At 41.0% G+C, this 13651-nt stretch overlaps 1 protein-coding gene across 2 annotated transcripts in view; it reads left to right on the top strand.

Moving 5' to 3' along the window:
* Nucleotides 1-13651, top strand: part of OCA2 (OCA2 melanosomal transmembrane protein) — a 1149362-nt gene that overhangs the window by 800723 nt on the left and 334988 nt on the right. For both annotated transcript variants that reach the window (XM_078656175.1, XM_078656174.1), the window contains 3 exons: nucleotides 3589-3736; nucleotides 11998-12055; nucleotides 12979-13087. In XM_078656175.1, coding sequence (XP_078512301.1) covers nucleotides 3589-3736; nucleotides 11998-12055; nucleotides 12979-13087 — 315 coding nt within the window. The remainder of the gene's footprint in view (nucleotides 1-3588; nucleotides 3737-11997; nucleotides 12056-12978; nucleotides 13088-13651) is intronic.

A 13651-nucleotide genomic window follows, 5' to 3' on the forward strand; every position in this document is an offset into this window, starting at 1 on the left:
CGCAAATGCTTTACACATTGCCTCCGGGATAAGCCTGACAGCTCGTGCCAAGCTACCAAGGGGGAGAGCCGGGGTTATCTTTGGCGTGTAACTCCCTTGCCCTGACTAGAGTGGTGGTTTCTGCCTGGCTTTGGCGCAAGCCTTAGCCAACCAGAAATCCCAGTTCTAACATATATGCCCTAATAAACAAGACCTGATGTATGGAAATAGAAGGAAAACTATAAGATCACTCCGAGTTCGCATAGATCTCTGCACTAAGTGACCAATATCATTGATGACCAGTGTAGCATTATCGAATGTTATTATCCTGAATTACTCCATCACTTCATTAACATGCCATTCCCAGTGCCTGCTAAGATCTTAAGGGGGCTGGACTCTTGGTTGCTGATGTGGAACTGGGGGGCGGCAGAGTGGCCTTGAACACCTTGAAACTTCTCACAACTGGAGTAGGGCTGTGGGACCCGAATTATATGCCCTTTATTATCAAACAGATGTGGTACAGATTCAAGCGGAAATGTAGAACCACCCGAACATGCATCTGTGAACGAGATACCGGAAGTCACCGGAAGTGATGTCAAATGGGCGATGAAGCGAGAAGAAAAAGGCATTAGAATACTGCAGATTTTGTTTGTATAAAGACTACTCACATCTGAAGAATTAAGATAAACGCACCGTTTAATGGTACAGCAATTTCCGAATTTTGGCAATTTGGCGGGAAAAAGGAATAAAAAATGGGAAAACACTCGCAACAGAAACAGTCAAAAGTTACCCCCTATAACACATGCTCACATTGGGAATCGGAGAAAGGCTGTGGTGAATACCCACAAACCCCTCAAAGGGATTTAAAGAGAGATCTGACGAACCTGAGAGCCAAATGGGACCTAGATTGAGGGCAAGGCCTGCCAGGCAGATTAGAAGACCAGAGTAAATTACTCATCCAATGTGTCGAGAAATGCACTATTTAATTTCATGCACACTTTATTCAACACGGCTGGAAATGTACCCCATGGTGGAATCGCACTGTTGCAGGTCCATGAGCTAAGGCAGTTATCACTTAATATGCATCTGCCCCGCCAGCGCCGAATTTTGGATACAAATTATAAGAGTGCTGGAGCAAAGAACCTGCAGAGAGGGATTATTAAAAACCCTTCCTAAAAAATAAAGTGGGAAACTGGTTCATGGACATAGCAAGAGGGCTAGCACAGAAATCAACTGCTGGACACATCGATTCAGAAGGGTATCTTACTGGGCTGATTTGGAGGGAGAAATGCTGTGATTGGAGAAGTGTAAAGGGAAAGGCAAAAGGAAAGTTATGATGGGGTGGGGGATGTTGCAATCCTTTAGAATTGTGGCTAACACTCGAGAGGATATTTAGGATTGATAGAGTGGAATAATGAACATTGGTTTGAGGATCTGGAACCTGAGACAAGAACATGGACTGCAAAAACTAAATTGGGGCTTTCTCTGTTCGAAAAGCAGATGGGTTTGAGCCCAGTCCTCTCTACCCACCTATACAGCACTCATAATCAAAACATACTAGTAAGGCATTGCACTCCGCATGAAGTCGCCGCAACAAGATCCTGTTCGCAGAATACCACGCGCATACCATCCAGAGAAGTCTGTGTCTGTTGAGTTCTGAGTTTTACTGATGCACATCACAATACTTCAAAAATAATACCCTATTACCTAATGCAAAAAAAATGTGAAGAGCATACTGAACGCAAATGGTGCGATCCAGAGTCTCAAAACCACAAATTATTACGAAATGCACAAGTATTATTCGCTTTTGTTAAAGTACACTCCCATTTTTTTTTTATTAATCAGTCAATACCAGTCAAAGCAAATTCATAACTTCAAAGTTTGCCTTAAGATATGGTATGTCATACTATCTTATTTATGTAACTCAAGGTATCCGTAATGACGCATAGTGTTGCATGTATTTGTGGTATATTAAAGAGCGCACTCCATAGGACGTGTGAATCCTGGTATATGTAGTAGTGCCCTGAAGCTGCAGTCTGACTTGTGAGCGCTGCACAAAATAACAAGCAAACTTGATATCATAGCACACCGAAATGGGAAGGGACTATTTAAAAGTAATTTGACCAACTGAAAATCTAACACCCATCTATTGTACATATTAAGTAGTAGTTGACCATATAATTGACTATAAGTGGCATTTTAAAATGGGCAGTAAGATAAATCGTCTTCAACCAGTAATTCGCGTTATCAGTGTGTTTATCTAAAGTGATAGCTTGCATGATAAAGTTCTGATAATATAAAGGATGATTGCAGCAACACACATGTGCCTCCGCCGCAGCCTTCATGCGTGTTATTCAACCTATTCAGCATTCAGAAGTTTTTCTTTTCAGACAGCAGGCAATCCCTGGAAGAAATGCATGAAGCTGGGAGATGAAACGAGTATCTTATGTTTCCTCAAGCTATTCTACCTTGCTGCCGTTTTCTCAGGCTCACAATACACAGGGGCGCCGCTGCTGCCTCCCTCTGCCCCTGACAGGCCCGTCAGCTTCACCAGGCCCCTCACATGAATAATTCATTCCTGAGCCAGGCCCCGGGGGCCACTAGGGCCCTAGCGATCTTTGTTTATTCATAGTGATGTGGGTCGAGAGCAAGGCCGTCAGGGAGGGTGCTTTAGATACACTTCTGTCAAAACAAATATAAATACAAATATCAAGGCCAAAACAGTTACAATTCGGAATGTCAGAGTAGAGATGCATTGACACATCCAAAATGTACAATAAAACTACAAGAGGAAATACACACTCGGATAAAAACAAAATATGGAGAGAAAAGTCTAAATTTTAAAACATGATGAAAATAGGAATAAAGGAATATACAAGGGGGTTTAGAGCTCCTACGGATTAAAAAGTAGAGCCACAGGTATGATGTAATCATTTGGTGATGGGAGAGGCGCACAGGTTAAATAGATCCATCCTGGAAAGGGTGATCAGCCACGTTTTATGCCTTTCTGCAACGCTGGAGGTTGTGGAGGGGGTTGAGGTCTGGGGCGAATAAGGTGGAGTGACAGAAAAATGAACATAGTACGAGGTTTCTTGAATGCGGCCATTTTCGGAATGTTTATTTCCTTGCGAAATTGTGGTGTAGAATTGTTGTGCCAAGCAGGTTGTTTTGTGCGTTCATTTTAAGAGAAGAATAGTCTCTGAATGTTTTCTTCCACAAGTCAATTGACAGAAATGTTTTTTCTACAAACCTAATATTGCTGGGTTTTTTTGCGCTTTAGTGTTGCTGTTGTTTAATAGACTTATCATATTGCATTTCATTAGCTTATTTGATAAACATTGATTCCCATTGGTGAATAAGTACAGCTTAAAATGTTAGATGCTGAAATGTTTTACTCCTGAAAGCTGGAACAACTGAATTGATTCCTAATGTATTAATGTTGCAGCTCCTTCTGTTACTTAGCCTCCTATCTTGGCATTTCTTCTTTGAGACCGCCCTACTAAATGATATTATTAGCCTGATGGCATACCAGACGGTTCTTACATTTTTAATTAAAATGTTAATTTGCAATCCTGACAATGATTTTACCTTTTTATTTTTGTGGGATAGAATTGAAACATGAGATCCACGTATGGAAGCTGACGGCACAGCGCATCAACCCCGCCAGCAGGGAGGAGACTGCGGTGAAATGCCTGCTGATGCAAAAAGTGCTGGCCCTTGAGAGCTTACTCAGAACAAACCTCCGGACCTTCCACAGGTGCAAGGAATTTACTGTTATTGGTTGTGTTATGCCAATGAAATGTGTGAGACTTAACAGGCTGAACAGGGGAGATTTGAATAGAGCGCAAGCATACATCGCACGGGCTACTAAGTTTACTTGTGAAAAACATGCCCAAGATGCCGCTGTTGTAAGTGCACCAGTTATGGAATGGCATACATCTTTTCCAAAATTACCTTTATTTTTAGAGAAATGGTAGTCCTCTTCCTGTTTTAAGTGAGAAATTATTTCATATTTATGGAAAAAAATTGCATTGTGAATTCATTTGTTGAACTAGAACATGAGTAAGATCTCACATCTCCAATTCATGAGGATTATTGGAAAGGCCAGCTAAAGTGTTGTGCATATGAAAATTGCAACTGTAGCTGGGATCCATGGTATGCTGCAAATAGTAGTTTGTAGGGATTGATTTAGTATGGTGTTCAGAAGCTTTAGTTGGACTGTCTCCCATTGGGAGGAGCATATGGTTTCATGAATGATGGTGAATGAGGCACTCCTTCAAGAGATGAGGGTTCACAGCCTTTAGGGAAGTGTAGGAGTGAAGGAACAAGCCTGATATGTGCTGGATTGATAGTCCTGATCATGTGGCTCAAGAAGGCTTGTATCATGATAGTTTCATTCTTGTTCCTTTTGGTTTGGAGCCATCAATGCTGTTGCTTCTGTTGGTTTGACCTTCTTAAATGTTGAATTCTCTGGTAGGTTTGGTGGTTGTGATTGTTTTTTCTTTGTAAATGATGCAACAGGTCTTGAATATTATGCGGTTCAGAATGGCAGTCAGTGAAGGTCTTTTTGTACGGGTGTGAAGTTGCCATGCATTTTTAGTAATTTTTCTAGTGCCAAGGTACGTTTGTTTGGTTTACTAGACTAAGACTAGTTTATGGAATGTCGACGGTCTAAAATTGCTGGATAGAAATGCTTAAATCAATCTGAACCGCTGGTAATAACCCTGGCTGTGAAATTCGAGATATATTTCGGCTTGTGGTTTGTAAACATTGAGTTGCAGATTGAGTTCCTGTGCACAGCAAGCTCAGCATCCTCATTGGGCGTACCAAAGCTACATAAGGTGACGCAGTTAGCAGAAATGAGATGGAAGCAAATGCTTTAAATAATCGGGACCACAAGTAATTACGCTGGTGTGCTCCTTGCAGTCTCTATGTGCTCATGGTTCCGCGGCATTCAGGCATAAATGAAATGGGATGGAATGCTCCTAGAGTAATCATTCCTGGTTGAGGCCAGTTGATGCATTTCTGACCATCACTTTTTCCGAACTGCTTAATAAAACCAAATATATATTTCTAATAATTCTGTTAGTCACTCTGTCTAGTACACAGATTTGAATTGCACCGTCTATCAAAATCGCAGCACATGTACAGTATCCACAAAAACACAATTAGAAGAATACTTTAGCTAGAACGTTTACCATGTGGCTAGCGAAGAACAGTTTCTGGCGTTCTTTGTGCACCTCACTGATTTTAATATAGGGTTAATATGGCAGTTGTATCACTTCCACCAGTGCTATGAATAACGTGTTTATTGGGAGATGTGAGGTATAGAAAAGGATACCTGGTTCTATCATGATAGGGTATTTTTTAAGGCAGTGGTGGAAAACGCAGTTAGGTTAATGATGGTTGCATCCCCATTTGTTCATGGAGGCGAGTTTTATCTGTTCATGGCAGCGTCATCCCTAGACGCTATTGGCAAACGTTAAACAACTACAGGCTTCAAATCTCCTCAGCAGTTGCCATAATTTGATTGCTGTAATGAAAAGGGCACAGCTGCAGGCTCCAACACTTGACTGCATGGCTCTGGTTCAAAACTCATCTGTGCACGTGGATGGCGTTAGTTCAAAACCTACACGAGCTTGCAAACAGCTCTGTTGTGGAAACACATTACCTAGGTGGCCATGTTTTGCGGCGCAAATATCCGTTCATTGTGCGAGCAACAACATGTTTTAAGACATGGTTTTTAGGAAAATGTGCTTTCCATTCTTCGCTGAGGTTTCTTTGAACACTCCTTGAGAAAACCTGTGACAACAAACATTTTTTGGTTTCACTTAAGAAAATTCCATAGTGATGTCCCCTGATCGTTGAGATGCTATTCACAAAGAACTTTACCTGAGTTACCCACAGTAAGAAATCGGGTTATTAGTTGAAAGGGGTGTATCCCCACTCAAATAATAAACACAATCCTGGTCAAGGTGAAGCACAAAAGCCGCTGAATAAACCTATGCTTCACCTTCTGGTAGCTTGCTAAAATAGTAGAGAGGGTAACTTAGGGGCAATGTGTAAAGCATTTATGCAGCACTCCAACAATAATAAAGTGAAAACACAACAAAAAAAAATCGCAAACCCATTTAGAAAAATAGAATATACTTTAATCAAATGACACCAAAATAAAAAAATCCAATCAGTACAACAGCGTAATTCATTTTTAAAGTTTTAAAATGGAAACTAGGACTGGGTTCATAAGTTGAGACCGACCGTGATGGAGCTGGACACAGGGACCAGGTTGTCCTGCTGAAGAAATACTTTCAAGTTGGAGTGAGGAGATGACATTGATGGGGAGGTCGTTAGTGCAAGGAGCAGGTTGTGCGTTGTGGACGGTCACTTTTTTGCCATGAGGGGCCTGTCGTCGCTGGAGCTTCACATTGGTGGTTTGTCGCAGGCTGTCACTGTCTGCACAAAGGGTTGCTGTTACCTCACAATTGCAGTCCTGGGCACTCGTTAGTGTCGCCAAATGCAGGTTTAGTTGGAGCTTTGCATAGGCGGTCTCTGTGGAAGGTCATTGTTCAGCGCGAAGAGTACGGGTCATGGTCATGAGGAGACCAAACCTGTATTTTTCACCTGGAGTTCAGGAAGAGTACATTCTGATGCCAGCCAATTGTCCAGGACCTTGGGGCACCTCTTGGGGATCTGGACTCACTCCAGTGAGGCCAACAGCAGGGGTCAGGCAGCTCCAGCTTGTGCTGGGCAGTTGCTGGTTGGCCAATGAAAGCTTGTTGTGTCCCTGTAGCTCAAACAGAAGATCAGCCAACTGACCCTTGGAGTCACTTTTAGGGTGCCTGGGTTCAAGGCAAGCAGGTGTCCAACCATCCTCCTTCGGATAGCAGGGAAGTCCTCATTCTGACTCTGCTACAGGTCAAGGAGTGTTCTGATGAGAGGTTCCGAAAGTGCCACAATTATTCCTAGTACTAGCCTTTGCGTAGGGGAATTCCCTGGCCTACCCCTAAAACTGGTCCTGTTCAGTTCTTCCTATTCCCCATGTCATTTCTCCAAACTATTTAAGGTAATAAAGGCAAGGACAGGCTTTGTGTCCACTTTCTTAGTGTTTGCTGCAGGCAGGGCCCTTTGAAGTGCAATCAGGGCAGGGTACAGCTCCTCTCCAGCCATCCTGTCAGGAAGATTAACTTGCCTCACACAGAGGCCTCCTTTATTACCATGCCTGGAAAGAATACGCAACCCACTATAGCAGAGCAATTCGTAGTCATGTGACCCTGGACACTGGTAGAAAGGCACATTTGGTTTAGACTGAAAAATGCCAACCTTCTAACAGTTTTTTTGATAATGGAAGGTGCACCAGGAAAAGAGTCCAGACGCTAGTAAGGAAGTCCTTTAAGTTTCTTTTATTCTTTATAGTAAAACATGCAGTCAGACATCAGCCAACGCGTTTCGTTCTTTACAAAAGAACTTCTTCAGGGCTGTATCAGTAGGTAATTTCAAAGTCAAATCACAAAAGTATACATTTAAAAAGTCCCTACTGGGAATCCCTCAATAAGAGTTCCAGTACATCGATTACAGCCACAAAGGTCTATATCCGCAATGTGAAGAGGTCATTCCGAGCTAAGTCACAAAGGTATATCAAGAGTCCCATCTGGAAGTCCCACAATAAGAGTTCCAGTATATCGATTCCAGCCATAAAGGTCTGGAGGGTCTTGGAAATGGAGATGGCAGGCAACCTTCTAACAGTTGCATTTTCAGAATACAAACTTAACATTCAACTTTATCATTAAAGAGTATTTTAAATTTCAGTTTGAAGGCTAACAGCACTTTTCTAACTGATCCCAAACTTTAGTTATAGCTTGTTAAAGTGTAATAAGGTAACCCAGTGTTAGTCTACGGGAGAGATAGCTTTACATCAATGAAAAACGAATTTAGGAGGTCAGGACTTGTGAAACGTAAATACACATGTCCTGCTTTTGAAATGCCCTGCCCTATGAGCCTTTTGGGCCTACCTTAGAGGGTGACTTATAACTATTGAAAAGGAAGGTTTAGACCTGGCAAACGTTTTATTTTGTCAGGTCGAAATCGCAGTTTATTACTGTAACACAAGCAGCAATGGCAGGCCTGAGACTTGCTTTACAGAGCTACATAAGTGAGTGGTACAATGGGTGCTGCTGCCCACTGTAGCATTTAATTTACAGGCCCTGGGTATAAGTAGTACAATTTATTAGGAACATATAAGTAAACTAAATGTATCAATCAATTGCCGGCCATATTTTACCTGTTTTAGGGAGAGAGCACAAGCACCTTACCTCAGGTTGGCAAAAAGTGCACAGATTCCTAAAAGGCAACACAATGGGTCAGCAAAGGAAGCCAAAAATCTGGTGTAATCTTTAAGAGATGCCCAGGTCCAACGCCCATCCTGCCTCCTTCAAAAACATGTTCATTCAGCAAAGGAACTGGCATTCATGTATGTATCTTCTGTTCATTATTTTGATTATTTACCAATAATCTTCACTACTCTGATCTGATTAACCCAGTGAAAATCCAATGGAAGGTGCAGTGTAATGAGAATCCCAATAATCTTCACTACTCTGATCTGATTAACCCAGTGAAAATCCAATGGAAGGTGCAGTGTAATGAGAATCCCTGCTTAGATATCAATTTGCAGATTGGGCGAGTGCCGTTTCTGGAATATCATTCATGATCCTCATTATGTCAAATTAATTTAAATATGCGATTGAACTGTCACTTGGTGTCAAGCAAGAAATTGCATACTCCATCTTTGAACAATCCTAAAATGATTCCCTGATTAAATGAGACACTAAATAAGTATTGGCTGTTTTCAAACACACAGTTTGTGTTTAAACACAAATTAAATTGGCTTCATTAAATTGACGTGGACAATTGAAAACTTTAAATTGAAACATTTGGAACAAATAGTGTCAGATTTAGAGCATTGGCATGGTTGATTCTGAAAATTATATAAGTGGTTGAGCCCACTAATAACTCAAGCTCACTTGCCTTGGATTTCTTTCGAATATTTAGCTATTGGTGCTGGTATAGTATGCTTTGCATATTCGCCTTCCCTGGTCATATTGGAAATGATACAATGCCCTTGCTTGCTTATCCGGCACATGTAGTATAACTTCAGCCACGCTACTCCTTGCCTTCCTATTAGTTCAAGGGTACCTTGCATTTCACCCTAACCTTTGTGATGCACTGGCATTTTACCAGCTCTTCCCAGCAGCACACAACTTTGTGCCGGCCTACTGCTGATAGCGAAGCATCTGATTCTCCATCTGTTCACAGTGAGAGCTGTTTCGCTGGTCCTTTTTATATTAATAATTTGGATTGTTTTTGCTTTTTGCAAAAACAATGGATTTTAAAGAAACAAACTCTCTGATGGTGTTTCATAAAGTTTATTGTAGAAGTAGATGCTACAGCATGTCGTTTTACGATATGGCTTGCTTGAGCATCTGATACTTTGGCTTCAACATCCAGTAGTGTTCCTTTACCGGCGCATGGGCACATTGTAACCCCCTAGATACATACATCAGTTGAGACAAAGCTTTTGTTAAGGGAAGTTCTGATCCTCAACTAGGAGCAGTTACTGATCAGTGTAATTAAAAACAAAACAAAAGTCACACACAGCTCCAGTTCAAGTAACATTACAATTTTGATTGAATACTTAAAAGTACTGAAAATCACGAGTTTTGGTTAACTAAGCAAGAACAACTCGCACATGCACTGCAAATGACCTCATAAATGACGATGATGGCCATGTTGACACAAATTATAGATGCCCTATCTTACCATGGTGCTTGGCCAAAATTATAAGAGTATCATGGCTGCATTTCCAGAAAAAGAGCGAGTCTGGGTGGTTTTCTTTTCAGTTTCGGATGAATGAAAAGTTAGTTGGATCTGCTCAGATTTCTGGTTCTTCGTACTTTTGTAAGTTTATTTTCTATATAGTTGGGTGTGTGTGGGAGGGGGAGGGCTTTGTGTGTGATGTGGGTGGTCTTGTAAATACATCTTCCTTGGAGTGTGTGTTCAAACCATTCAGCACCTGTTATACCCCGGCCGCCATGTTCAGAACTGACCTTAGGGGGGCTAGGTGAATTTTCAGCATTCCTGCGAAGATGGTGTTCCCAGCGTTAATTTTGGAGAGAACTACAGATTGTACTACTGTCTTAAAATCGCCTGTGAATGAAAGGTTTAATTTTCTTGAGGTGTTTTAGTGAGTAAAGCGCTCCTTTGGCTGAGTTTTTGATGTGATCCTTCATTGACAAGTTCTTGTCCTAGGTGGTGCCTAAGGACTTTACTGAGTTGGACAGCATTCTGAATTTTTTTTTTTAATTTTTTTTTAAAGTTTCAAATTTAGTGCTATCTTTTCAGTTGGGGATTAGAATTGGTTAACAAACTAAAATGGAAATGGGATATTGATTGATTGATTCAGATGCATTTTATTTAGTCCTTTTAGGGATTTTGTCATAAACAGTCACTGCTGGTTAACGAGCCTTGCTGGAAAAGTAAATATATATATATATTTCCCTTGACCAGTGGAACCCTAGTTTTAAGAGGCAGGGGTTTGACTCATGAGTCACAAAATCCAACATGGGTCATAAAAAAGATCTGGGTGGACACAATTGCATATGGTTCCCTGCCTGGCCAGTGGGTTGCAGACCCACAAACCCTTTCAGTCAGAGCCCACATTCCTGTCTCTTGCCAATCATATATCAGGGGTTGGTGTTCGAAAAATGTGGGCGACCTTGATACCCCTTCTTGACCCTTTATGCAGGGGGATTGTGGGGACCTTCCTAACCTGACCCAGAGTCTGAGGAGTAGAACAGATACTGCAAGCTCCTCAACCCCCCTACCCAGCTTTATAAAAACTTAATGACCAACGTTTGTGCACCCACTCCTCTAGTCGCCTTCCCTCTGCAGAGTGACCTGCATAGCCCCTATTGATGCCTATGGAGCAGTGCTTAATTTGAGCCTGTGGTTTCCGGTGCTTGGCACCAACAATTAATTGTCAACACAGAGCTCGTGACAGTCTGCCACAAGATAGCACGGTTTGGCTAGATTGGAGATGACCACAAAAAGTTAAATGTTAATTGAATATATATTAAAAATTACTATTTACCTGCCGTCCAACCTATAGTTTTGGAGTCAGGAATTGTCACACTTGTAGGGGTGTAATGGTTAGTAGTTTTGTGACTATTATTGCCAGCGTAATGTGTGGTGCAAGCTGCAGTGGCCTCGTGATGAGAGCCCAGATTCATATCTTTTTTATTTTTACACAAATGAAGGACTTCTAATGAGTCGGATGAGGATGGGCAACTGATTGCCAATGCAGCCATCTTGTGACAATTGGGTTGCCAAAAGGGTTGCTAGCGCCAGCCTGTGCACTGGTTCTGCAGCCTCCCGATAACATTGGGATGCCAAAACAGCTATCTGTTGCTGTGCCATACTCCACATAGACAAGCAGCTCCTGGAGGCTGGAAGTACAGCTGGTCACTTGCCATGGCAGTGTGGGAGACTCTCAAACGTTCTGCAGGCTCTTCCCAACTCCCTCGAAGAAAAAAATATATATAAGCGCACAGAGATGAGAGGGACACACTCAACAATCTAATGCTGTTCCTGCCCTTGCCACAAAAAAATTAACACAAGGCACAAATGATTTCTTAATTCCACATTGATGAACTGGTGATGCTACATGTCACCAGTGATATAATTGGTGTCATGGGACCTATGAGGTCATGGGAAGCACGTTGGAGGGAGCTATCCCTGCATGGCGTTTCAATCTTAGTGATTTTGTTCTTAGGTTTGTTATTGTAGAACACTGAAAAGGTTATTATCTCAATTGTTTAAGTTTTATATTAAAGTCTGTGAAGTGCCCCAGTGATCCTTGACCACACTAAAGGCACGTGTATAAAGAAAAGAATGTATGGAATACAGTTTGTAGTTAACTAATTGTGCTTGTTTGCAAAGGTAATACATTCTAACGTTTTCTTTCAGGCAAATTTCACAGGAAGATAAAAATTGGGAAACCAACATTCAAGAGTTACAAAAAAAGGTTAGATGATTGAATTTGTATTTTCTGCTCGCTTATCTTCCTTCCAGATTAGGTGAAAATTGTTAATCTTTCAAAGGGATATTGGCTATATTTTGGCTAAAAGTAGAACAATTTAGGCACGCTCTACACCTGTCTCTTTCCTTGTACACTGTTGTGCTTTGATAGAAAGCTGCATAGGAAAGGGCTCGAGACATGTTAGGACTTCATGCATCTGACACAACTTTAGTGATGCAGAAACCATTCTCTAAGATCATGTTAACTCGCTTATGCTGAAACAGAAAGGTGATGGTTGGAATGCATACACAGACTCAGCCGTTCACCATCATATACAAATCAGATTTGGTCCTGCTTCATTAGATCTCTCTCTAGAAAGGAACAATCTGTAAAGATCCTCTTTAGAAAGGAACACAATCAATCTCACGTTGGTTTTGATCCTTCTTGGCCTCATCAGTGAGATGTGCATTGAGTCTTGTGGCAAAATATGCACATGGTCCTCATCTGTCATCCCTGCCACATGCCGGGCATCATAGTGAAAAACAAAGGTGGTGGGTGGAATGCTTAAAGTCTCGGCTTCTGCTTGGTATTATGTTTTTAAATGTGTTTCTCTTGGTGATAGTCTTGTTTACTAATACCAAGAGGTGGGCAGGTAGAGATCACGCTTTACATTATTTGCTAAAGTATTTTGTATATTCTGTATTGTTTATTCTGGAAAAATAGGCACAAATTTCTACATTTAAATAACAATCCGGTACTACGTTTTCTAAATGTGAATGTAATAATTTCCCGTTTTGCATATTATGACTTTGGTTGCTTTTACAAGATGTGATGTAATGAGGCCATCTATTTAGCAGCATTAATGCATACAATGCAACAATAGTAGTGAATATGTAAACACAAGGTGTTCTTGATTCCCTCTATTACAGCACTGCATAACAGACAAAATTTTACTCGTCAAGTGCCTGTCAGTATTGGCCATTGTTATCCTCATGTTCTTTCTCAATTCATTCGTGGAAGGCATCCATCTGGAGCTTGGTAAGCTTGACTTCTCTTATGCTAATTGTACTTCGTTTTAAACAAAAATTGCCCTTGGCATGCTGGTTAAACAGTTTAGGTTTTTTTTTTTTGCAAGCATATGCCACAAAAATAATTACATAAAAGTGCCACCACCTAAATATGGCGAGCATATGCCTGCAATAAATGGTCAATTTAGAAAAAATTCACGGAGGTGGCTATTTTAACATTTTTTTTTAAAGAAGTCTTTCAGTTATTTCATGGATTTTCTTATTAGTTTTTTGTGAAAGTGACAAGAAAAAAACACCCAACTTGAACATTTTTAACAGCAACTTTAAAAATGGAACCGTAAATAAGCTACCGTGTATCTAGACATGTGAAGTGCAAGCAAAATAATTAGCATTTTTTCAAATATAAAAGACCGAAGCATCATTTTTAAAAACCGTTTGAAAGAGACGTGTCACTAAAATGCCAGTAAATGTTTTTAAGAGGATGTGAACAATGTGCATAACTTTTGTGCAGTTACTCAACGTAAAGGGAGCTAGTGTGTAGAGTGGGTTGCCCCGTGCTACGGTGGTGGGCAGA

Source organism: Lissotriton helveticus, chromosome 8, assembly GCF_964261635.1.
Source record: "Lissotriton helveticus chromosome 8, aLisHel1.1, whole genome shotgun sequence".
NCBI classification, from domain to species: Eukaryota; Metazoa; Chordata; class Amphibia; order Caudata; family Salamandridae; genus Lissotriton; species Lissotriton helveticus.